A 26541-nucleotide genomic window follows, 5' to 3' on the forward strand; every position below is an offset into this window, starting at 1 on the left:
GTGGGAACTCCAACTAAGAGAGCACTGTGGGCTCATATCTTGAGCAAGAAAACATGGCTAAGAATGGGCCAGGCCCCTTTGTAGCCCAGTTGAGTTGTTTGGCCCCAAAGCAGAATGCTGGAATCTCTGTTTATAACCTTATGTACTTACACAGTTATACAGAAACTAGATTCCAACTTCATTTCAGATTCAAGTTATTTGATATTAGCAACATGGGGGAGATTCTAAGAAATGTAAAAAAGAAACAGTGATAGAAACCTTCTTTTCTACCATGACCTTGACTATTTTTCCAATACTTTTTATGGCCTCTAATAGGAGGAATGTTGACCAAGGCAAGTTGGGTGAACATTGAAAACCCAATGGCAATCCAATCCATTTACACATGAAAAGTTCAGCAGAGAGTCAAGAGGATTTTCAGTTTTCATAATTCCAAATAATTCATTTAATTGGAACAACTTAAATTTGTAGGGCTCCTTGCAGCTTTCAAGGATGCTCACAGTCATGATTATAGCTGAGCTTCCCAATAACCTGAGGTGGAGTGATACATTTCCAACCTGCTCATTGCTAGAAGGTCAGTGACCTACAGACATGGCTCAAGTAAGGACACAGTCTTGGTTTCAAGAACTACTTTTCCATAGTCAGATAGGCAACTAGCCATTTTGAATATTTATGTGGCAGTGTAGGAATATGATATTGATGGCTTCTCTTCTGTGGTTGCCTGTTAGGAGTAGAGCCAGGTTTAGAAGCAAGGATTCATAAGTCTCAAGCCAATCTTACTGATTTTGTTTTCCAATCAGTTCTACTAGCTATAACAGTAAAATGTAGCTAAGAAGAGTAAATCAGCATTATGGACCGTTCTTTATTTGTCATCTGAAATAGTAATGAGCAGCATGCAAAAACGGCAGGTATTTTAGCCGCAAACATCTTTTACATCTATTTAGAATACCTTACTTCAACAGGATATTAACAAAGGCTTCTGTATTTTTTTTAACATTAAACCCTTTTTATCCCCTAAAATGGAACTGAATACCAGGAATAAGCCCTGTTATAAAATGCTTTCTATTATTAGTGGCTGAGAAAGACACATATTTGAAGATATTTTCAAACGATTTCTACTTAATGACTTCCAGTGGGACAGGAGTGCCTAATAAAATTAACAGTATCATTTCTCGGGTTCTTTCCTGCTGATCTCAACCTTTAGTTGAAAAGTATTCATTAATGCCTTCACTCGAAAACAGCACTGTCCCGCTGAACTAATTCCCTGTCAAAGAGGCTTAAGAGGCTTTAACTCCCTGGGAGAAGATTCTTCCCTGGCTTTGCCTCATAGGGAGGTAGGGCTGGTCTAGCTGATGAGCTGCTGGCCCCCAGTCACCAGAGACAATGCCCATCTCTGGTGCTGCTGTCTAACTCACCTCCCACTCCCTTTGCTCCTTTTCAAATTTGAACTTGGTTGTTTGAAAGAAAATTGTCCAGTCTACATGAGTGAAGAATATGTGGGATTTAGATAATTGCACTTCTGGTCTGCAGCAGAGAAATTGGGAACACCAGCATTCACATTATTTTGTAATGTTTGGTTGATTGATACACTATAGCAGTTATATAGAAAATATATTTAGTTGCCTCTAGGGTAGTTTTGATATTTTGGAGTATTAGTTATTTTAATTTCATAGTATCATATTATCTGTTTTCAGAGACGCTGTGTGCAATCAAGTTTAAAATTCAGTGGCAGGCAAATGCATTGATGTAAGGCAGATGTGGTACAAGCTGGTCACCACATTCATTCCCTCAGTGAAACTGCTTCTTCATTATCTCACAGAGTTACTGCTGATGGAAGGACCTAGGAGAATAACATCTATATAAAAATAGGCAGTTAATGCAATTATTTTTGCATTATGCAATCTATGACTCTATAGATCTTTGGAAGTTGAGAACCCAGAAAACACACACACACACACACACATATACATGAGCTCCTTTTCTGAAATTTCAGCAATGCTTCATGTCCTCACCAGAAAGATCCTCTGCCCTTCTCTGTGTTGGTGTCTTTTCTTGTTGTCTAGCCTGAATCAGTCCTGCAATAACTTTTAAAGAGTTATCCTCACAGACGTCCCTGAGATAACTAACCCAGGACTGGCCTGTCACGAAGAAGCATTTTATTTCACTGTTTTGGGGGGCTTTTTTATAGCATTATAGATTAATGTAAAGGGAGATTGTAATTAAGCAAAAGTGTAGCAAGTATTCTTTTAGGACCACATTTTCAAATGCTCTTCTAAAATACACCTACACAAAGTTGCTAATAATGCTCCAATTTCATATACCACATTCTATGTTCATTGACTCTTAGAATCAATAGCTAGTTAATTAATGACTTAATTAAAGCTAGAATGAGCACCAGCCCTGAGGAAGGGCAGCATTATTGTCATTATGTCACCTTGCTAATCTCTGCTTCTATATTTGCTAAGTGCAGACTCAGTCAGGCAGGTGGATAGTTTACATGGCCAAATATTCACACGTATATGTGATTCCAAGTTTGGAAAAAATTATATTAGCTACAAATTTCTCTATATCTGTACAACTTTTCCTGATGGTGATACTTTAAAACAACTCAGAGAAGACTTATCTGGATGGCTAACATCCCCTAACAATACCATTACTACTACCTGTTGGAGCCACCTCCTAGAGGATCAAAATTTCCATTTTTCATCTGTTCCTACTCCTTGGTCTCCATCCATTATCTAGCCAAAGACCACTCTTGAGGACTTTTCTAGAGTTCTGGTGGAATCCCAGCTCCAAAATGCTTTGTATCTTTTAGGGGCAGCAAAGAGGAGATTCCCTGAGCTGAAGAGGGAGAAGAATGTGCAAGGAAGCAAGCTTATGTTGACTTTTCTAAAAGTAGAGCCACTTTTTAGAAAACTTCCCCTCCACTAGTACTGCCTAATCCTTTCCTGCTTCCTTTAGAAGAAGTGGTTGAAGAATTCCAGGAAAGTGGTGAAGATGGAATGATTTGGGGGTATTGAAAGAGAAATAGTCAAAATAATCTCTAATTGTACTAAGAGCACAATAGTAACTAGAATGAGGGTGGAGATGCTCTGTTATACTCTACACCCAAGTTAGCAAGCTGCCTTTCTTTTTCAGGAACCTTTTGGGGAGGAATGTATTTACAAGATGGAGTATTCAAAAGAGAGTGACAAGGACAATAAGAGTATTCCAAACTGAATAATCTAATAAGGAAAGGAAAAGAAGAAGGGTAGATATAGATGGCGGGGTAGGGGAGTCCTAATTATTTTCACATATTTAAAGGAAGATTATTATGTTGAAGAGGAATACACTTGTTCTGGATAAGCTTAAGAAAGACTAGTGGGTGGTCAGAAAGAATCATCTAGTAGTGGGAGCAGTCCAAAGATGGGAGGGTATGACTCAGGAAGCTGTGAGAATTTCAAGTCCCTGAAACACATGGCAGAGCTGAGCCCTTGAGTAGGATATTTACTGTAGAGCAGTAATTCCAGAACAGTGTTCTATAGAACACTAGGTCTGCTAGATGTCCACTGATGGTTTGTAGGAAGAAATAAAAAGACTCTGTGTGTGTGTGTGTGTGTGTGTGTGTGTGTGTGTGTGTGTGTGTGTGTGGTGTGTGTGTGTTTGTAGCTGTGGGACTATTCTTGGGTCAAATAAATTGGAAACACCAGTTTGAAAAAAGGGAAATAAGTTCTTAAGTTATTTCAATAACATGTCGGTGTCCTTAATATGATATTAATATGTTTAATATGCTATTACATGTATTGTGAACATCAAAGAGTCTTCAACATTACCTAAATATGTTTGACCAAAGGAATATTTATTTGTCTTAGAACTATCTTTCAATATCTCATGAAGATGTGTTCCATGTAACTCAGTTTAGGAAATATGTTTACAGAGAATGTCACAGTTTATAACATTTTAAGGACATTTTCAAACCTGTAATCCTCTGTCACTTTTGTAAATGTGGCAGTAAGGGAATATACAAGGAAGAGGGAGTATGTATTATCAAGTATGGCACATATATGGTCCAGAGATGTCTGCTGTTTGTTATTAAGGTCTGAGGAATTTTCCACATTGTGAATGAATGTAAAGTGGGCAATTTAAGAAGTGCCAAATAATGTGATTTTCCAAAGAGAGAACCAACAGATAACTCAATATAAAATGCTCTTCTCAGACTAATTGACTCAAAATTTTTCACTCCTTTGGTTCTATTAAAAGAGTAACTTTTTAAGACCGCTGTCAGGAAGAAATTATAGAATTAACAGCATAATGAATATTATTCTCTTGCAGAACAGATGACATATGCCTCTACCCTTTACACCTGCAGTTGTCACTGATTAAAGGGGAAAAGGCCAAAGACATCACTCCTGATAATTATGCATGATTACATGGACCCACAGACACATGAGCACATTAGCACCTGGGATAAGATCAAATTAAATTCTGTGTTCATTCTGCCTATTAGCATTTTCTCTAAGGAATGTGAAATTTCTGAATTTGGCTTTTTAAAAATTGAACATCTGATCTGGATGCTGTAACCACATTCATCTTTGAAAGAACATGTCAGGAACATGGATTGCTCAAAGCACTATATACAAAAGCCCAAAGATGTAATAAATACCCTCCAGCTTCTGCTGGGCATTTTGGACTGGAAAAGTCACCCATTAGAGTGACTAAGACAAATGTTTTCTTTAAAAGCAGGTTTAGATTTTCTGAGCCTCAATTCATTATTCATAGCATAATGACATCCAGAGGGAAAACCTAACAGGTGACTGAGATAAGACTATGTGGTCACTGTTTCTAAGTAACTGACTTTGGTGGCCTTTCCACTTTGCTGGAGGAAGTAGAGGTACCCACATGAGTCTTCACAGTGCACAGCATGAAGCATAAATGGCAATGGTTTCAATTTCTCTGTCTCCTTAAGGTTACCAAAGACCACTCTTGATTCCTTCTTGGGGTGAAGCAGAATGTCTACTGATCACAGAGTATTGAGCCATCTAAATCAGTGACTTGTTGGTTGGGTTTCTCCAATATTCTTAGATGCTGAGGTCTGTGTGCAGAAGTTTTACTCTGGAGTTCCCTTGAGATCAATGCCTATTGGAGAGTGAAAGATACAGGGCTGGGTAGAAGGAGAAGTTGGGCTGTGGAAGAGGCGCAACAAAGGCCTCAGCCAAACTTTTGGGAAATTCTGGAGCTGTGAGAAGTCTGCAGAGTTGTCCCACCTTGAGGCAAGTGCCTTTTCACATGCTCCTCCGCCAAGATCAGTCACTGGATGTGTGTTGTCCACAGAGAGGATCTGTAGCTTTAAATAGGTGGCTCTCTGGCTGAGGGCAATTCCTGGACAGAAACTCAGCTGAGAGCTGACAGGCAGCAACACTCCTAGCAGCTGGGAGAATGGGAGATTCCCTCAGTCTGGGATGGAGAATCTGGGTGGCTATTCACAGCAATCACTAGACATCTAAGCACAGAGTAGCTTTTTCAATTACCTGCCTTAAAAGCAACCTAAAACTAGAAAAATGTTGGCAACTATCATTTATTTACTGTCTACTATGTACTATGCACTTTAAGCATTAACACTAAAATGGAATGGCAGCTAACATTTATTGAGTTTTTGTTTCTCAGGTATTGTGCTAAATTTTATATACATGTTACTCTATTTAATCTTTGAATCAATTCACTCATTTTATTCTGTTTCACAAATAAGGAAACTGAAGCTAGAAAAGTTTAAGTGACATGTCTGAAGTAACCCAAATATAAATGAAAGTGTCAGGATTTGAATTCAGACAGTCTGCTCCAAAGTCTTCACTCCTTAGTTCCAGGTTATACCACTTGTCTACACTGTATTGCTTTCTTTTATGCTTGCAAAAATGCATGTACCATTATTATCCCCATTTGACATTGAATAAAATGAGCATTGGGGAAGTTATGTTACCTTCCCCAAGGTTACTCATTATTAGTAACTCAAATAGTCTCCATCTTATTCTAAAGCTCTTGTTCTTTTTACCGCCCCTGTATCGATTGTAGGCAGTGCATTAAAACTCGATAAACACTCACTTAACTTATGAGGCCTTGGAGAGTAGTTTTTATTTAGCCTCATGAATTTATAACCATCATGGAATATTTCAATTAGAATTGGAGTGTGTGCCAAGAAAGAGGCCAACAGCTAGTTTATGAAGCCAAAGGAAGCTTCATGGACATCTCCATTTCCCCATGTTTCATGCAAGGCTATTCAGAGCAATTAAGCGATTTCTTTTTGCAGCAGTTCAGGTAATTCCAAGATTAGTTCCATAATTAAGGTAAGGACCATGTCTGATTCATACCTGTATCCATCCAAGTGACTGCCACATTGCAGATGCTCAATAAAAATTTGTTGACAGTGTGAGGGAACATAAGAATGTGATGGAGACCAGTAGTTCCCACGATTTTACCATCAAGGACCTCTTACCCCATGTTCCCTCCCAGAACCCATTTCCTCTTAATAAATTCATATTTTATAAGTAATAACTTATTTTACCATTGTTAAAATTAAAGAATTCCACTAGAACCCTAACCCTAACCTTAACCCAATAAGCTACAGCTAGTTAATACTGAAACAGAATTAATAAAGTGATCCTGCCAACAGAAAAGTAACATTTCAGTTAACTCGTGTGGCCACAGTTTACAGGTGACTGATTTCTATGGTGGTCGACAATGTTACTACCTTTGATATTTGTAGGTCCAGGACCCTCAGATTGGAAACCATTGAGAGTCAAGGGATCAACCTAGATAGTCCCTGAGATGTTTATTTCAGACGAAAACAAGACATTTTGAGTTTCCTTTCAGCACAAGTTCAGCAACAGCTCTTTCTTAGTGAAGGGAGAGGAGCAAGGAAGGGCAGGTACCAGCAGATGGAAACTATATGTTTGAACAAAGTAAATTGCTTCTTAATTCTGAGCACCCAGACTCGCTGAGCGTTTGCACTGGATGAGGGGCTATTTGGTGCTGAGGAAGAGACTGAGATGGGAACAGTTGATTCCACAAGTGTTCATTAGAGTGACACTCTACCCTTGAAAGAAAACCCATTGTCTGCCAACTCGCAACCTGAATCTTAATATACGGCAGGGTCTTTTTGTTTAGAGCTTGCAAGCTTTCTTTCTTTCTTCTCTTCTTAGAAAATTATTGAACAGAATAATCCCTATGCAGCAGGAAGCCCCCGCAGCAGAGCTGACTGCGCTCACGTTCTGTCTCCCGGCAGGGTTTATGGCTCTTTCGGAAACGTCGGCTAGGAGTAAAAGATGAGCCTGCAGACACAATACATTTTATGAATGCCAAACACCATTTTTCTTGTAGTATGTATGATCTTATTTTAATTGAAAATGGATTTTTAGCGCCTTTCTTCCGTTCCGCAATAAAAAGGACTTCTGTTGCTGTCATCAAAAGAAACAGGCGGCATCTTTTGCTTTGATTTGACTGCATTGCTTTTTGTTAAACAAGCACAAAAATAGACTAAACAACCTGCTCCCTTGTATTCCGAGGACTTGGCGTTCATCTCTTTGAAACTGCAAAGCAGTAGTGCAGTTACAGTGATGGTGAAGGCAGGTCAGTCTCTGCGCCAGATATTCCTGGGGTGGCAGCAGCTCTTGTGTCCTTACCCTGTGACTCCCAGGATATGTCTGCATTCATGGCTGTGGCCAAGTCCTCAGGAACATGCCTGGACCTTACAATGGAATAGTGCCCTCATAGACAGCATCACCTGTGTGTGGGGGTGTGTCTACCTTCAAGGGTTATTGTTCCTAATTTTACAATTGGGACTCAGAAGAGGTGCACAATTTATGCAAGATTATAAATAAACACAATGAAACACATTACTGTACTCAGGACCTGAAATTTATCTCTTAATGCCAATCCGCTTGATATGATAGTTTTTGTTTGTTTAGTTATTTCTAGTAAATCTCTTTCCTCTAGTAGACTGCATATACCCAGAGAGTAAGGGCTGTGTCTGTTCCTGAGCACCGTCATGACCTCAGCACACAGAATAATATGTAGCACATGAGAGGTGCTTTATGAATATGCATTGGACAGATAAGCTTGAATGCAGTTTGAACTTGACTTGAACACAGAATCTGGGAAAGTCAAGGAGAGACGGATTCTTTTTTTCCTTTCACAGTCAACCCAAGTATATGCTTAGTCATGCTTTTAATTATTTTCTGTCTTGCACCTAAATACTTGCAGTAATTTAGTTCCAAAAATAAGTAGTGCAGGTCACAGGAAGACTTAGGAGGGCTTTTGTCTCCTATTCAGGGAAGCCCAGGTACTCTAAAATCTCAAGAGTTGTTTGTTAGGACATTTGTTTTGCAGACAATTCATATGACTTCTTTCTTTCTCTGAGTGCAATTTTAAGGGAGAATTTTTTTCAAAACTGAGCTATTTTCATCAGGTATTAATCAGATATGCTGCTTCCTGAAGAGAAACAGGTTTAGCAAAAAATGATGAGCCTGTATTTATGGAAGTTATGATTTACAGTATACATCTGTCTGTCTACCTGAATCCTCTTCTAGAGTTTAAACCTACAAATGTAAAAAGCTTTGCCTTTGATCCCTGTATGCTTCAGTGAATGAAATGCCAACCTTTTGGGCAAGTCTCTTTTCATTGTCTTTCTCTTCTTTACATTTCCAAAAAAATTTCTAAGCTTTCAGAAATGCCCAGATTGACAGGAAATCATATTTTAAAATATGTCAGACTTGATTTTAATTAGTTGGTCCTGGGTGACTCAGTTGCTCTATGGAAGAAAGATCTGTGATCATTATTTTAAACTCTGCAGATCAGTGAAGCCTCCATTTCCCAGGAGAGGCTGAGTTTGGGACAGGCAGTCATGAGGCTCTGACATTTTCACCATAATCTTTACCCGCAAGGGCATCAGAGGGTTCTGTAAAAACTAATGAACTGAACTTGGAGATTTCTATTTCATTTAACAATAGAAACATTTTATTGTTTAAATTAAATACATTCAAATTAAATTCACTAAAAATGCCAATGTTTTATTACCTACAATCATTCATCCACAACTGCAAAGTACAAATTTAGAGATTTTCGAGAAGTAGCATATATAAAATGCATTTGTTGTAAAAGTGTTATGTATACACACACATGCACACACACTTGAATGTGAATTTGACATGGATTCCTAATATTAAATATTTAACAAATATTTAATAAATAAATCTTAAAGTTTAAATAAAATTAAATAATAATTAAAATTAATAATACATTGATAGTAAAAAAAGAAATCTGATAAAGTTTAATTCTAATAAACTTATTCATATAAAGGTAATGATTATTACTATCATGATTAACACAGATGCTCATGATACTATATGTATAATGCAGGGAAAGTTGATTTGCAAATAGGTCAATTTGAAAATCTGAAAGCACAAAAAAGTTAAAATCCTTCAAGTTAATTTAAAACGATGCTTTTATTGTGCAAAACAGCAATAAATTCACAAACTAAAATCTGTGGCAGTAGCCACAGTGAGAAAAACTGAGTGGTCTTTTCATGAACTGTGTTACTGCATATACATATTCTAAAAGCAAATCTTTCACTTCTAAAAATAAAACCTGTTTATTTATTCAATAAGTATTTATTACTTAGTCTACGCCAGGCACAGAACTAAGCACTGGGGATGCAGCAGTGAGTAAACAGACAGTCCTTGTCCTCAAAGTGGTTGCAGTCTAGGTGGGGAGACGATACTGATCAAATATATAAATATAATTACAGTTCTGACGTGTTTTAAAGAAGTGACATTTAAATGATCACCCAAAAGATAGTGAGTTGGCCAAGAAAAGGGACAGGGAAGAGAAGGCATTCTTGGTAAAACAAACAAACAAAAAACAGAAAACAAATGACAATAAACAGCATTTGCAAAATTGCATAACGAAAATTCAGCTGGTCAAAATGAGCAAGACTGAGGAGGTGGCTAGAGTGGCGAGGGAGAGTGTGAACAGAAATGAAAATGAAGGAGCCGCTAGTGGCCACTGTTCAGGGCCCTGTGGGCCAGTTAAGGACTTTTATCTTTATGCTAAATGCACTGAGAGGTGATTGAAGCATCCTAAGTAGGAGATTGACCTGATTAATAAGTCAGTGTCAGCACAGTAAGGGTTAGTGAACTCAGCACTTCCAATTCCTTAATCTTTTCCTTTAAATATTTTCAAAACCACTTCTCAAAGCCAGCACATCAAAAGACCTCTAGCTTCCACATCTCTCCCCTCCTGTTGTTCGTTGGAGGAAGGTTTTCTGATTTCTATGGACTTGCCTGTTTCTCTTCTAAGAAGCCTGCAGTCTGTTTGAAGATGCCTTTCCTCAGATAAGCACCACATTCCAGAGAAGGGCTTTAGGGCTTCATGTACCAAATTTTGGTTCTGGGCCTGCTCTTTTACCAACTTAATTTATAACCTATGATAGGAAATGCAGACTTGGACGTTTGCCACAACTATGTGCCGAGGAATAGAGCACTTCCAAGGATACGTCCCCAAAACCTCATGACCAGTCTTGCCCTAACAGTGTCAAGACACCCCCCAACTTCCTTTGATTGAATCTCACTTTGAGTGGAAGTTGGAAAGAAATCCTGCAGGCTCAATTTTGCATTGCAACTGTATTTTGGCTGGGTGTCACACTCAGAATTCCCTGCTGCCTTCCAACTTTGAGGCTTTATAGCCTCTGCAGTTGGCTGAACAGTCTAAATCCAAACTATAAATCCATCATCTAATGAAAAAGATTAAGAAAAAAAGGGGAGGGGCATTTATAAGACAACATTGCAGTGCTCGTACAATCATATCTTTCTATACCAAAGGAGACCATTCCAATAATAGATGTTAAAATATTAATATACAAATTCAAAGGGAATTTAGTCATCTCGAGATCACATAACTCACTAAGAAATATTTTCCTTTATACTGTTAGTGAACATTAATCAAATTTCCACTGGCAGCTTTTTGGCTGTAAAGGTGGAGGTAATACAAATGAATGAGTGAGGGCTTTTTAGGATCTCATAGCAAATTAAGAAGTTTCATAGGGAGACAATTTCTTTACATGTGAAGAGAACACAAGTTTCAGCATCATTAGATGGTAGACTTTGTATGGAACTAATATTAGATTCCACTTTGCATAAAAAAGTTGAAGAACTCTTCTTTAATTGGACAAGATCAATGACAAATCTTTAAATGCACATAAAATGAAGTTCAGACTCCACAGGGTGGCAAAGGAGGCCCTTACCAATCTGGACAATGCACCCTCCGGCTCCTCCCCTCTTCTGGTCAGTCTCCCTACTGTCACCATAAATCCATGGCCTTACTTTCTGGTACCTTGTTCTTCCTAACCAGGTCATCTTTTATGCCTATATACTTTTTTAAAATCACTTTATTAAGGTTTGAATGAAATATATAAAATGGTACATAATTAATGTATACAACTTGATGAGTTTGGGGATAAGTATATATCCAAGAAACTGTCACCATCCAGGCCATAAACATATCCATCACTTCCCGAAGTTTCCTCCCTTCTCCTTGATTACTTTCATTGCTTTTTTATGTAAGTGTGGTAATTATTAGCAAATTTTTTTTGAAGTAAAGGATTGTTAGGACATTATGCTAAGTGATATAAGCCAGGTGCAGAAAAGCAAATACTACGATCTCATTTATATGTGGAATCAACACAGTGAGACTCATAGAAACAGAGAATAGAGATTGCCAGAGGCTGGGGAGAGGGAGAAATGGAGAGATGAGAGGCATAGGATACAAAGTTACCGTTACGCAAGATGAGTAAGTTCTGGAGATATACTGTACAGCCCTCATGCTTTCAACATGTGCTGTTCCATTTTCTTGAAATGCCTTCCTTTTTTCTTTATTAAAAGAGTCATGACCCAGCTCAAATGTTCCCTATTTTGTGATGTGTTTCTTCAATTTCCCCTTAATGTCTCCCAAGTGAAATAACTCATTTCATCTACTGTGCTCCTATAGAGCCCTATGCCCATGACCATTGAGCTATACTGTTATGATTGGCTCAAATCCATTCTGCTTGTTGGACTTTGACACTAAGATTCTAGTTCAACAAATATGTTGTTTTCCTTTCAAGTTTCAGGGAAAGTGGTAGGTACAGGGGATATATGGATGACTATGATACGATTTTTGTTTTTTTGAAAAGTATGCAGGTACTGATAGAAATAGGCATGGAATTGGATAACCTCAATGCGCCGTGCAATGTACAGTTACAGAACTATGCTTAAAGGAGTATAAGGCATAAATAAAAGGGGCCTTCACCTAGGTTTGGATGGGAGGTATTGAGATAATGCCCAGCCAAACCTTGAAGGGCAAGCAAAAATTAGACCACAAAGTGAATTTGAAGAAGGAATGGTATTTCATATAGAGGAAAGGCCTAAAAAAATACTGCTGAGGCATGATACCACGGGTGTGCACTGGTGGGGGAATATAAACTTTTCCATATTACTGGAGAACAAATTAGCACATAGGAGGTAGGAACAAATGAGGCTGAAGAGGGATGTGTGTCATAGTGGTATGAGGGAAGCTTGGAGGAGACTTGTCTACATTGCTAGAGAACTGGGGCTGTCTTAGAGGCAGAAGAAGACTTTGCAGTTGTTCATGTAGAGGGATCATGGACTCAGGTAAGGGAAAGATTGTTCTGACTGTAGTGTAGAAAAGATCATAAAGGAGTCTGGGAGCAAGGCTGTGGCAATATGTGTCTGAAAGAGATGAGGAGGTCTGAACTCCAGGACGATTCTACAGAGCTGCAACTAAAACACTGTCTTCCATAGGTGTGCATTGCATCGTTGTTGAATGAATGAATGAGTGAATGAGTGACTGGATGATTTTTAAAAATTAAATTTTAACCAGCTTGTCTTATGCCATGAAAACTGTTACATTGAGACACTGTGTTATTATCACCAGAGTGGGCTTTTCAGTTCATCCTAATTATCTGTCCAATACTACATATAATCAGAATTTTGCAATTGGCTGTAAATCATGCATCCTAAATATAATGGTGTCCCCAAGAGGGCAAAAATTGGCTCTTGGGAGAACCAACAAAAAATTAACTTTCTTTATGTAAAGCACAGATATAAGCAGTATATAAATGTACACAGTCTATCTGTGGTATTAAAATTTCATGGAGAAGGAGGGTGAGTAGGAAAAAAAATACTTTAAAAGGTTTCATAGGGGGGCAATAATGAAAATCCATTAAGAAATGCCACTCTAAGTAATTCTTGTAACTTCAGCAGCATATGCTAGTTTCAGTCCAGTGTATTGATTCTTTTTGTTTAACATAATTCTACTTAGGAATTTCTGAGTATTTGAGATTCAACTTGGCATCATGTTGACTTTAGGAAGTATATCTGAACCAAAAAATCGAAATATTTCCATGGCTCAGAGAATGGCGTTTTAAATATAAAACTCATATTGTGCCTGAGGATGACAAGCTATTCCAAAAGGACGTCCCATCCATCCTCCAAGCAATCTGTGTTAGAGAGAAATGGAGAAGCTCACTCTTGTATTCTCCTAACTTCTCTCCACGGGGATAATAATTAGTTTTTCTAAATTCAAGCCCAGGAATTTGAATCTAAGAGCATCAGAATGCATTTGAAGAGCTGTTTCTGTAATGGTCATGGTTCTAGGATGGGAATTTGGTTCTCAGGAACCTCCCGTGAGCTTGTACCCCAGGGATCCAGTGAACCAGTTACTCGGTTAAAGTTGGTACAGAATCAGCACTGGCCTCAAGGTCATTTATCAACTCCGCTCCTCCCATCTCAAGGTGAGAACATCTGTTGAACAACCATTCTTCCCAGGAAATGTGCTGGTTCTGATAACTTTTCCAAAAAGTATTTGCCTTTTTGAAAATGCCAAGGTAATACTATATTCCCAACAGAGATGCATCACCTACTCTGGCAAGTCCAGAAGGGAAAGTGATCGAATTCAAACCTGAGTGGCTGCACACACATAGCCGCAGCATCTGCCTTCCTAATGAACTTGAACATGCTCGTGTCTGTGCTGTAAGCATCCAGAGTTTTCATTTTAAGATAGGTTTCTCTTCTGAGACTGCTGCTGTCAGGACCAAATCTCTCCACTTGCCAGCCTATTTTGAAGGCCTTGGGTCTCTTAGATCCATCTTATGTTCCTTTAGAAGGAATTGGATCCTTCTCTATCTATCACCAGGAGAAAAAGGTATGTGCTGAAAACCATGGATCAGAAATGTGAAGGTGTTAACCCACAGGATTAATGTCGCCCAAGGCAGCTGACCCACTTCTTCCCAGATGGGTTGCATTTATTTAAACTATACATGCTTTCTGAAGTATGGAGAAGTGCCCATGTATTACATTCCATGCTTCCACCACACCAGCTAAAGGGAGTATGGCTTCCTTTTTCCCCTTATTTTCATGACTCTATATGCCCCTGATTTTCCTCCTACTTCTCTTTTTCTTTTATTGAGTCAGCTTTTCTGCCCATCCCTCGAATGCTGCTGATCTTCAAATGTTTTCTCTCCTCCTTCTACAAAATCTTCCCAGGTAGTTTCATCTATTGTCATGGCTCTAACTATTCTATATGATGGATCTTGACAACTCTGTGTCCTGAATATCAGACCTGTACTTGACTGTCAACTGAGATCTCAACCCATATGTCCCAGAGTTACTTCAAATACTGCATGTCTCAGACTGAATTAAGCATGTTCATGGGAAAGCCTTCATTCCTATCTTCCCAAGATTAGTGGATGCTGTCCACTTTCCAGCATATTTCTAGAAATCTTGGCATAATTCATATCATTCATGGCCTCTTTCTCCTACCCCATCTACATCCAGCCCCACACCGATCAAATGTTGTCATTTTATCCCCTCAGCTCCTTTCACTATTGCTGCCATCACAACCTAAGCTACTGCCTCTGGACGTCTTCAACAGCAGCATGGCTGTGATTTCTGCTCCTGGTCTTGCTGTCTCCCACTCATCTGTCCTCACTAGAGATAAACCACTCTGCACAGATCACAAATCTGAGCATATTATTTCCCTGATTAAGAGCTTTCAGTTGTTGTGCATTTCTGAAAAGCCTTCCATCATCTGGTTCTTTCTTGCTTGTCCAACATTTTTAAAGCTTCCTTAATTTGTATGATATAACTTCTTTGAGATTCTTACCTGCATTATTCCCTCTTCCCCCTCTGCTCTTCTCTCTCTCCTTCCCTCTCTATCTCATCCAGGAATTTAGGGTCCACATGTCTTTCTTCTGTCTGCCTGCATGTCCTTCTCCAGGTACACATCATACTCCTGTCAATGAATGAAGAAATGGTATTTCCTCTGCCTCAAAGTGCATGCATTATTCTTCACCCCCATTCCTACCTTTACTCCACTAAATCTTCCTAATCCCTCAACATTAAGGGAGCATGTTTCTGAAAATTTACCTTGACCTCTCAGGCTAGGCTAGGTGACTCTCCTCTATGCCCTCATGGTCATTAATCATCTTTTATTATGAAAGTCAGATCACACCACACACCTGCTCTTCCTAAGACTCCCCATTTAGTTCAGAGTGAACCTCAAAGCCCTGATGAAGGCCTACATTGCCTATGGGATCTGCTGTCCTTTCTCATTACCTCTCCAAGATTGTCTTTTACTACTCTCCCCTTTCTTTTTACAAGCTTAGGCATCCTAGCCCTTTAGGGCCATGGTAGTAGCTGGAATGTTTTCCCGAGATATCCACATGACTAACTCCCTTGTCTCCTTAGCACACGTGTCCCTTTAGCGATGAGACCTGCTAAATCACCCTATTTTAAGTTGCAATCTGCTCTGCTCTTCTCCACCTGCACACTCCTAATTCTTTTTTTTTTTTTTTGCTTCATTTTTAGAGCACTTACTTCTATCAAAGGATATAATTTATTTATAATTATTTTTTATTGTTTGTCTCTCCTTATTAGAATGTAAGCTCCACACAGATCGATGTCTTTAACTGCTTGGTTCACTCAAGTTTTCCTACTGCCTCCAGTGGTGTATAGAATATAATAGGCAGTCAGTAGATGTATTTAAAAGATAAGCCCTGGTTGCCCTACATTAAAATTTGTGTCCTCATTTATCTGCCACCACCATGCACTATGAATGCAGGGGTTTGCTCATAACTATATTCATTTATGATATCTAGCACATTTCCTGAAAACAGTGGGCTCATAGTAATATTTGCTAAGTGCATGTATTTATCTCTGGCCTTACCATCCCATAGCTTCACAGGTTTGCCATCACGCTATGCCAAACTAGACTCTGTTCTTAGTGGAGAAATTTCACCACAGATTCCCATAGCCTATGATAGACCCCAAGATGAAAAGCCCAGTAGGGGCCAAAAGAGAGAATATTCCTGCATAGTCTCTTCAGAGGTTAAGAATTTACCATTGTCCATTTGGTTTTTTCCTCCATTCTGTATATTTGGAGCATTTATTTTAATACGTTAGGAAACCAAAGGGAAGCCTGGGAAGTGTGGGCTCGGATAACAGTGCCTCGCCCTCTGTGACCCATCTCTTCCCTCCCTTCTCAGAGCTCTCCCTTCCATGATGCAGTGGGTCTGCGCCCAGAAGCCGGGGGAGAGCGGCATCAACATCATCACGGCTGACTTCGTGGAACTTGGCGATTTCATCAGCACTGTCATAAAGCTCAACTACGTCTTTGAAGAAGGAGAAGCCAACACTTGATAGGACCATTTGGAGCAGCCATGAGTAAGAGAGAGAAGAGTCCTTGTATTAGGCATAGTATCTATAAACACTCTGATCTATTCCACTGAATCTCTGAGGGGATTAGGGCTGGTAGTGGGTGGGCAAGGGGAAACCACTTCTTCAGTGATTATCATAATACTCCGCATTACTATAAACATTTCATTTCCCATTTGATGAGCAAAATCTACTCGTGCTAGGGATAAACAAGACCGGTGGATTTTGTTTTTCAGAATTAGTCTTTCTAGTGTATAACTCATGAGTGTTTACTTGCTTGCATTTCTGATTTCAAGGTAGGGCTCCTACACTGTCTGTATCCTCTATCTGAACCTTACTGCGCCCTCTCTTGCTCGCTGTTTTTAATCAGATGCTGTATGGGACTCGAAATAATTGAATACCCTACATAATGTGTATTACATTGTTGTACTAAAATTTACTTGTTTTGTGGGACTTGGTGTAATATCCTGTAGTCATCTGCAATTGGGCAATCATCACTAACTTTTGACCATAGAAAATATGCATCCAATAAGTTTCCCTGTATCATAATATTAGAGGCCATAATCAGTGGTTTTTGTGTTTTAATAAAATAATAGTGTTTCACAGTATTTCTGTTTAAGGCAGCTATAAATATAGAGTAAAAACTTTTCTGGAAGAACTACTAGTGCCAACTCCATAGTGAGAAATGGGGGGAGGGGGTGAAGATGGAAGCCATTTTAATACGGTACTCTCTTAAATTATATGGCCCAGCAAGTGCTCAGTAAATAAAAGACTTAAATTAAAATCAGAAAACTGAAAATAACTCTTATAAAAGCTCTCCTAACAATTCTCTTGATCAAAAAGAAAAGAAGAAAGAAGTGAAAGGTTGTTCAAGCTTTCCTACCAAATTGGGATTTCCCAATGCATATTTTCTAAATTCCAGATTCTGAGGGAAAAATTTCAAGAAGCTTTGATTCAAGGATTTTACTTAGAGCTGAGGAAGGAGGAAAGATAGCAGAAAGAGTTGGAACAATACTTTTGAAATTATGTCCATAAACCTCAATGATGCATGAAACAGCTTTAGGTGACCCTTACATACATGTGATCTGGGCAGGCTTATTGAAAATTGGTAATGACTCATCACTTCTGGATTCCATCCTGTGCCAAGGTCAAGATTGAGGCAGAGGAAAAAGCTCCACAGGAAATTTCTGTGGTCCAACATTTGATAGTTAAGGTCTATGGAGAAGAAAAATATTATAAATTTGAGCCTTTCGGTATTTCTGTGCTAATATGACATCTCTAAAGTAATCTTGAGAGAGCACAGTAACCCTTACTCATGTGTTTCACAGGAATATATCGTGAGACATTTTTAAAAATCTACAAATTAATGAAATTCTTACAATTTTGAACTATTTTATCTTCATGTTTAGAAGTAATCACACCCTAATAGTCTCCTGGGAAAATGAAGTCCATGTGAAGTGGGGCCATAGAAAAATAAAAGCATGCCCTCAGTTTTTAATGAATTTAATGTAGGGCATGTTGCTTGATCTCCTAGACCTAGATGAGGGAGTTGACTCCAAGATTATGTATGTGAAGATTATAAATAATCAAAAGTTGATGACAAGATTATAAATACTCATCACAAAATACTATTTATTAGCAACTGCAGGGAGGAAATAGACATTGTTTATACTGAAGAGAATGTTTATGAAAAGTGTAAAGATATGCTTAGTAGACCAAGTAGCATGCAAATACATGCAATAGATATATTCTACATTCCAGTTTGTATGTATGTCCTGCCATATGCAGTATACCAGTGTATACCCATTCCTGCAGGCAGGCAGACAAAAATACACACAAACATACACAGACATGGACCGACACTATCACATTTCTTCTTTTCAAATGAAAACATCAATAATATTAAATGCTTTACTTTTAAAACAGAAACCCTTAACAATGTATGAACAAAAGTGATAAGGTCTTTGAAAGTAGAGTAGCTGGTCATATTCAAATATTTTTGTAAAAATATTCAAGCTTGGGACCTAATTATTTACAAATATAGTCTTCTTTCCAGTCTCCCTGCCCTTGCACTTTATTGTCTTTCTATCTCTTTCACTTGCTCTCTACATGAATCCTTTCTAAAGGACTATTGATCATTGAAATTTATGCCCTGTAAATTTGCTTTGTGGGCATATTTTCTCTGACTATTCATTATTCATCCCTCAAGAGGATCTTTAGCCAAGCACACTTGCTATGACAAGGATTTAACTTATAAATATGACAGAAAATAGGTCTTTCAACATATTAATGAAAAACAAATAAAATATAGAGGTAACTATGTTGTATTTTCTTGAACTTAGACGCTTTCTTATAATGTTTGCTTAGAATTACCTTTGTCATATTTGTCATTTGGGTGCTGGAGAAACAAACATGCTGAAGCATTAGTCTGTGCATTTTCTTAACTGAGGAAAGCTTTTTATTGCTATTAGCGATATGCACACAGAAACCTTGTTTGACAAAAGGTACTTTCAAGTCAATGTTACGGTTGCCATGTAAGCATACAGTACCAGTGTAGCAGGCATTGAGAGTAAATGGACTTGCCTTAATTTCTAAAGGAGGGAGCAGGTGGGAGTGAGCCACAGGTCCTCCATCTTGAGGGAGAGGTCACTAGGAGGGATTCCTTGAAGAAGAGAATGGAGAGAAGGTGGCTTTGGCTGTCTTCTGTCCATTGGCCCTGCCCTGGAGCACACTTACGGAGCAGGCTGTGGGCCTTAAATTAAAAGGGTCGGGGGGTCAGGACTGGTGTTAAGCAATCAGAGTTTGCCCTCAGTCTGTGCTTCTTTGTCATAGCTGGGCATTCTTTCCAGATAGCTAGGAGCACAAAGGCTACAAAAAGGTCCCAAGATGGTAGGAGATACATCTTGGTGGACTTTTTGTTTTGCATGTTTCTTAAGACTTTATGTCATGAGTCTTGCAAAGCAAAAAAACAAACAAAATCCAACTTTTACCCAGTCTACAGCAGGAAATCAAAGAAGTGGAAGGGATGAAGGAAAATAAGCACAGTATCATTGTTTGGTTGGTTTTCTTGTCTGTCATTTTGAAGGACCAATGTGGTGAATACTCCCGCCATTATCATTTACGTCTCCCTTATTACTACACAATCATATGAATGCAGAGAGATGAGGAGGCATCTTTTAAAAGCCTTAGGATATTCTACTGATGACCTCAATATTCACTTTCAGCCATACTGGGAAAACTCACTTTTCATGGAGTGCCACCTAACAGTGAATGTATTAGAGCATGAAGTGTTTGGCATGTATGCACCTATGTGTGTACACATATGCAAACATACACATATACACACACACAGCATGCACATCTCACACACGCACACATTATTCAATTTGAAACTGCAGTCTAATCACCCAACCTGATTCTGTGGCCATCAACTTTGAAAATCAATATCTCCTTTGTTAGTAGGCATAAACATAATTCAAATATTTAAATATTTAAGAGGATAAAAATCACTAGAAAACCAATGAAAAATGAAACCATAAATAAGAAATGCCTAGCAGTCATAGTCTAAATACATCGTCAATTATACTGAGAGCTGGCAAATTGAAGATGGACTTGAATATAAATTACAAGCACTCATGTTCACTTGTTTTAGCCAGGGATACCTGTTCAGGTTCTTTCCTGTTAGGATTCTAGACTGGGAAGTTGGAAGTCTCAGGAAATGCACGTTTTCACGAGTTTTTTAGTTCTACAGTTTTACAGATGCAATGATACCATCTTCTAACCTTTGGTCCCTCATCCAAATGAGAGCTCCATAGGTTGAATGCTTGCATTTTGAATTGCTGACTGAAAATAATGCAGTGTCCTCTCAGGATACGCTAAGCAAGATTTTTAAAACTATTTTATTTTATAGCACTTTAGTCTTTTCAATTAGATTTCAGTGACACAATCGTGTAAATGCTGTATTTGCCATAATTTATAGGTGGCTCCTGTGTTACATACAGTTTTAAATAATGCTCTGAATTGTTTGTTTTCCCAATGACAATGATAAAAATGTTCTTCAGAATTTGTAAAACGTGTTGATGGAATCTGTTGAAAATTGTGTCATTTTTATTTTATTTGTGATACTATTGTGTGGGTATTAGTTCTAAATGTACATTTGTATGAGTCACAAGTATGTGCTTGTATATGGTTTGTGTGTGTAAGTATATTGTATCTTATCAAAAATTAAACTTATCCTAAAGAAAAAGGGCACATTGTGACCAGGCTTAATTCATTGCCATTTTATGTTGTTGCAATCTGGGATTAAAATTTAAAGAGAGATTATGTTTTTATTTAAAATGGCCTTTATTTTTGTTTAGATCATAGGAGGAATGTCCTTTAGAGCTTATCTGAGTTTCCACAAGCAAACTATCCAGCTTGTGGAGCACCCAGTGCTTCTCAAATGTCTCGAATGTCAATTAATTTATTAACTTCATTATCCTGCAAAGAGATTAAATTAATATTCATTTCCATCAACCACAGAACCAATGCACTTTTAAAGCTGTTCTTCCAAACCAGGAACCCATTTTGCTTGTAATGATAAGTTTTCCATGAAAAAATTGTTTCTCTAAAGCATGACTTTTTAAAAATTGGATCTTCTCAGGTAAGATGAACTGCCTTGGCTCAGTGAAAGTTGCTAAAGGCCCATCAACATTAGGTGGTTCCAACATGGTTCCCTTATCAAAACATGATCATGAGCACTCTTCTACACTTCCGCTATCTGCCTACATGTAGAATAGCAATAGAAAATGCATGTACAATTCAAAGATCTGTACAGATTGTCATGCTCAAAGCAAAAACTCTGTAATCGCCTTGGGCCTTGGGTCTGGGTATGGAATAGTAATCAGTCTCCTTATTTCCTCTCTTTCTCCATTCTCAATTATTTCTTTTTCACATTTGGGGTTGCCAGATAAAATACAGGATACCCAGTGAAATTTAAATTTCAAACAAACAATAAATACTTTTTAATATTAGAATTTCCCATTTATTTTATGAGATAATCCATCAGCCCTCTCCTTCCAACCTCTCTTTTTCAGCTGGGCTACCTATAAAAGGTGAGATCCTTCTTCCTTCCACACCATTATGTTAGATATCTCACAAAATTCTATAGCCCTAATACCCTTCATGAAAGAAAATGCTGATCTATGCCAACCTCCACAAATGCTTTATAAAGGACCAACTCAAATAGATGGAATAATTAAGCAATTACCTTTATGAGATTAATACCACCACATTCAAAATTTCCCTTCACTGGCCTGTTGGAAGAGCCAGAATCTCCCCCATTAATCCTTTAAGTAACATTTCTCCAGTAATTGGGATGATGAGAAACACACCCACACATTAAACATGCCACTGGAAAGTGGTGGCACCTTCTAACTCAGGACCAGGACCTCTTTTAAAACCGAACTGCTCTTTCTTTCAGAGGGGTAACAAACTAATCCACTACTCCTCCTAGTAACACCTTCCCACAGGTTATTTTTTATCAGATTAGAACTGGTCAACTATGAAACTGTAGAAAATTTGACATAGAAAAGACCTCTCCTGACTGCCTGAGGGAAGAAGAGTCTGAAGTATAGACACATTCCTGTCGGTGGATCCTGAGGAGACCGGGCAGGAGCTGGGGGCTGGGTGGGGAGTGGAATATGGTCCCTGTCAATGAACGAGCACCTGACAGAGATTTGCCAAAGCAAATTATAACAACCAGCACTTGTTCTGAGGAACTGGAGACTTGACACCCCAGAGTAAGAACAGAATGATCTACAGCCAGTTTCTAGAACACTTTGTGGAGAATACAACCATGTTGGAATTCCTAAAATAGAGTTTTCAAATACTGCTATACCCCACAATGAATCCTTGGCATAGTCTGAATGTGGAAGGAGTTTTGGAACAGTTTTGGTACCTATCCCCTCTCTTCAAATTCCTGTAAGTGATAAGAAAACCCAGATTCGGTCATAGAACATCTCCATCTCATGCCCTCACTTGCACATATTTGTGTTGATTTGTTTCATTTCCAAAGGATGGGGATTTGCAGAGCTGGTGACATTTCTTTCATTAGACACTAGAAATTCACCAGAGGGAGACAGATCTGTGCCTTCTCTTTTTAGGATCTGGTCACTGATACTTCAATAAATGTAGTATAAAGAAAACACACACCTACTGTTCTGTTTAGCTAGTGTGAGTTTTTTGATAAGATTGTGTTCTTACTGTAAAAAAAAGTTTCTTTGTATCCAGTGAAATGCCTAATAAAGTCCTGGTACCAGTTATCTTTATTTTTTTTATTTCATATTCATAAGTGCTTCATTATAAGCCCAAAAGTGGCCTCATAAATGGGACATGACTCAGAGCATCAGAAAATATCATTCTTTTTAAAAAGCATGAATCATAATATGAGGATTTCCTCTGTGAAAGAATATATTCTCCACCAAAAAAGGCATCGAGTTTGGCTATCTCTGAAGCCTGATACTCTTAGCTTCTGATACAGGCACCAAGAATACCAACATCAGTACAGCTATGCCATATTAATATAGTATGTTAATATTATAAAACACCATCTCAAGGCTAAAAAGCTTAGTGTGAAGGAAATCTATTTTGCTGAACCTCCACTATGCCCAATGTACAAAAAGCTATTTCAGAAATGAAATTGCCTTTGGATTTCATCAAATAAACCCTATGTATTGCAGTTTAGATCAGTCTTAAAATGAAAGCATTGTAATTTTATTATGAAGGCAATCTAGCAAAAAAATGTGATCCAAGACTATTTTGGGAGTTGGACTGGGACCTAAGTCCACCAAAACACCATGCTTTTTATATGCATTAGTAGGTTCATGACAGAGGATTTCTATTTATAAAGTTGTAACAATTTCCACATTTATGAAATAGTGTATATCTGCAAATATTACTACACATAGTCATATCTCTGTTCTTAACATTGCTATAGTTAGTTATCAGAGCCATTGTTCATTTATTCAGTTACTCAACAAGCATCTGCCAAATGCCTACTATATGGCAGGCTCCTTGCTAAGCACTACAAATCATTTCTAAAATGTTCCTTAAGAAAATGGATGAACAAAAGACAAACAACAACAAATGTTGGTGAGGTTGCGGAGAAAGGGGAACCCTCCTACACTGCTGGTGGGAATGTAAATTAGTTCAACCATTGTGGAAAGCAGTATGGAGGTTCCTCAAAAAGTTCAAAATAGAAATACCATTTGACCCAGGAATTCCACTTCTAGGAATTTACCCTAAGAATGCAGCAGCCCAGTTTGAAAAAGACAGATGCACCCCTATGTTTATCTCAGCACTATTTACAATAGCCAAGAAATGGAAGCAACCTAAGTGTCCATCAGTCGATGAATGGGTAAAGAGAATGTGGTACATATACACAATGGAATATTATTCAACCATAAGAAGAAAACAAATCCTATCATGGATGGAGCTAGAGGGTATTATGCTCAGTGAAATAAGCCAGGCGGAGAAAGACAAGTACCAAATGATTTCACTCATATGTGGAGTATATGAACAAAGAAAAACTGAAGGAACAAATCAGCAGCAGAATTACAGAACCCAAGAGTGGACTAACAGTTACCAAAGGGAAAGGGACTGGGGAGGATGGGTGGTAAGGGAGGGATAAGGGTGAGGAAAAAGAAAGGGGACATTAAGATTAGCATGTATAATGTGGGCAGTGGGGCATGGGGAGGGCTGTACAACACAGAGCCCAGTGACTGTAATGGGGATTGTGGGGGGGATTTGGTGAAGGGGGGAGCCTAGTAAACATAATGTTCTGCATGTAATTGTAGATTAATGATAACAAAATTTTTAAAAATGGATGAAGCACGTCTTTGATAATTTCTCACTAGAGCTAACATTTCATCCTCTAAACAAACAAATTTGTTCTCAGTGACCTTTACAATGTAATATCTGTAGCCAAACTCTTTGAACAGTTATTCCTGAAAACCCAAGAAGAAAAAGACAATTTCTACAGTAAGTATGATTGGAAACGGTTTGGTCATGTATACAAGAGTAGTTCCACCTCTCTCCCTGCCCCATTCCCTGTCACCATGTATACTATGTACAAGCTCGGCTACCATGTTCTATCCGTAGCCCTAAATCAGCAAAAAAGCAGAGGCTCCACCCCTTCTTCCTTCCCTTGCTTCCAGGACTTCAGATAAAACTGCTTTTTCTCAACAGGAAAGGCTGACCTCATAAAGTAAAACAGATCCTTTAAGTCAAGAAGCGTCTACTTCACACAGGGCAAAAACGGTGAAACTTAGATTGAAGGGGTGAAAATGTCATTGGAAATTGGAGGAAATGTTTCTTTTTAAGTGAAAAATAATACTGTGGCTAACTTATATTGCACCGGAAACTTTCAACATCGGCTCCCTGAGCATATGATCCGATAGGCATCCTTAGGTAGGAGTCATAATAATGGCCACACTGGAAGTAAGGGGCAAGAAGTGAGTCTGAATGCAGCTGGACACCTTTTACCATATTCTTCCTTCAGTCTAGAGGATAGGAATGTTCCTGGAACCATCTCGAGCTTTTAAGCAAAGGTAAACCACAGTAAAACCACATTATATTTTAAAAAGTGGGAGTTGGTGCCCTCAGTGACTGGAACAGGGAGGAGGTGCGGGGGGCCCAGGGCCGCCAGGTGCCGAGCACCTGGGGGCAGAGCCTCCTTCTCGGCTTGCACTAGTTTTCCTCATAAGGAAGTGTAAGCTTGAACCCCTGTGGTTTTACTGAGAAATAATTGAGAAAATCTTTTGCCTCAACACTAGTGCTCAGCTATTATTAAATTGCAGTCTTCCATTTTAAGGGGAAAAAAGGTGCCTGCAGACAGGTTTCTATTTTGGCATGGGGAAAAGCCAGAAAATATTTAGAACTGGTAATCCTTTTCTCATTGGACTCTAAGATTATGGACTCTGAGACTTTTATTTAAGCTTTGACAATAAGCAGCACATCTTCGCTATTTTTGTTTTCCCCAGGGCATGGCAGTTATTAAAACATGTTTGGAAAGAATGAAATGAAATTATAACTGGTTGTGACCCCCATCGAATGGTGGACAAGGGCCATGCACATGCAGAGCACTCTTAGGTGGTGATGAGGCTCAGAAAACACAAGGCCGTATTTTCTGTTTCTTGTATTCCTTGGAGAAACACTGACAACATTGGGAGAATCTAGGAGAATATACACTTCAGGGTGCTCTCTCCAAGTGCAGGAAGTCCCTGTTTCTTAGCTGTAAAGTCAAGTCAACTTTTGCAAAGAATATGTACCCAGGAGAACTTGGCTTATGATGCATCTATTTAAACGGAGCTGAGAAAGGAGAAAGGGTGTGAGAGGCGGTTTACATTTTGAGCTTAAAAAAGGTCTCTTGTTAAATTTTCCTTTCCTCATCTGCTTGTTGATACAGTGCGGTTCCATGGACACATTAACTAAAGTTCCACAGACTCCGGCTTCCACACAAGACCTCTCTGCTCATACACCCTTTTAGAAGACTGTTCCCTTCACCGCAATTTCCTGAGCCCCCAGAGGATGTTTCCTGTGTGCTTAATAAAAAGCTTCACAGCTGCTGGCCATGGGTCCTTCCTCACTTTGATGCTCACTTTGGTCTCCAGTCTTTGCCGCTTTCCTACCAGACCCAGTAAGTCTGCCCAGGTGGCCCTGCTGGTCCCCAGCTGAGCATTACCGCAAAGGTGAACTTCTCAGGTGCCGAGTGGGTGAACAATCCACAGCCGTGCAACGGTAGGTGTGAAGTGCTTCTCTTCCTTTTATG

The 26541-nt window shown here is 38.7% G+C and overlaps 1 protein-coding gene across 1 annotated transcript in view; it reads left to right on the top strand.

Annotated features, from left to right (window-relative positions):
* Positions 1–23033, top strand: part of PLCXD3 (phosphatidylinositol specific phospholipase C X domain containing 3) — a 153317-nt gene extending 130284 nt beyond the window's left edge. Inside the window, exon 3 of the mRNA XM_017671223.3 lies at positions 16565–23033. Within this exon, the coding sequence (XP_017526712.1) occupies positions 16565–16718 (154 nt within the window). The 3' untranslated portion in view covers positions 16719–23033. The remainder of the gene's footprint in view (positions 1–16564) is intronic.
* Positions 23034–26541: the final 3508 nt, after the last annotated feature.

This window comes from Manis javanica, chromosome 1, assembly GCF_040802235.1.
Source record: "Manis javanica isolate MJ-LG chromosome 1, MJ_LKY, whole genome shotgun sequence".
Classification (NCBI taxonomy): Eukaryota; Metazoa; Chordata; class Mammalia; order Pholidota; family Manidae; genus Manis; species Manis javanica.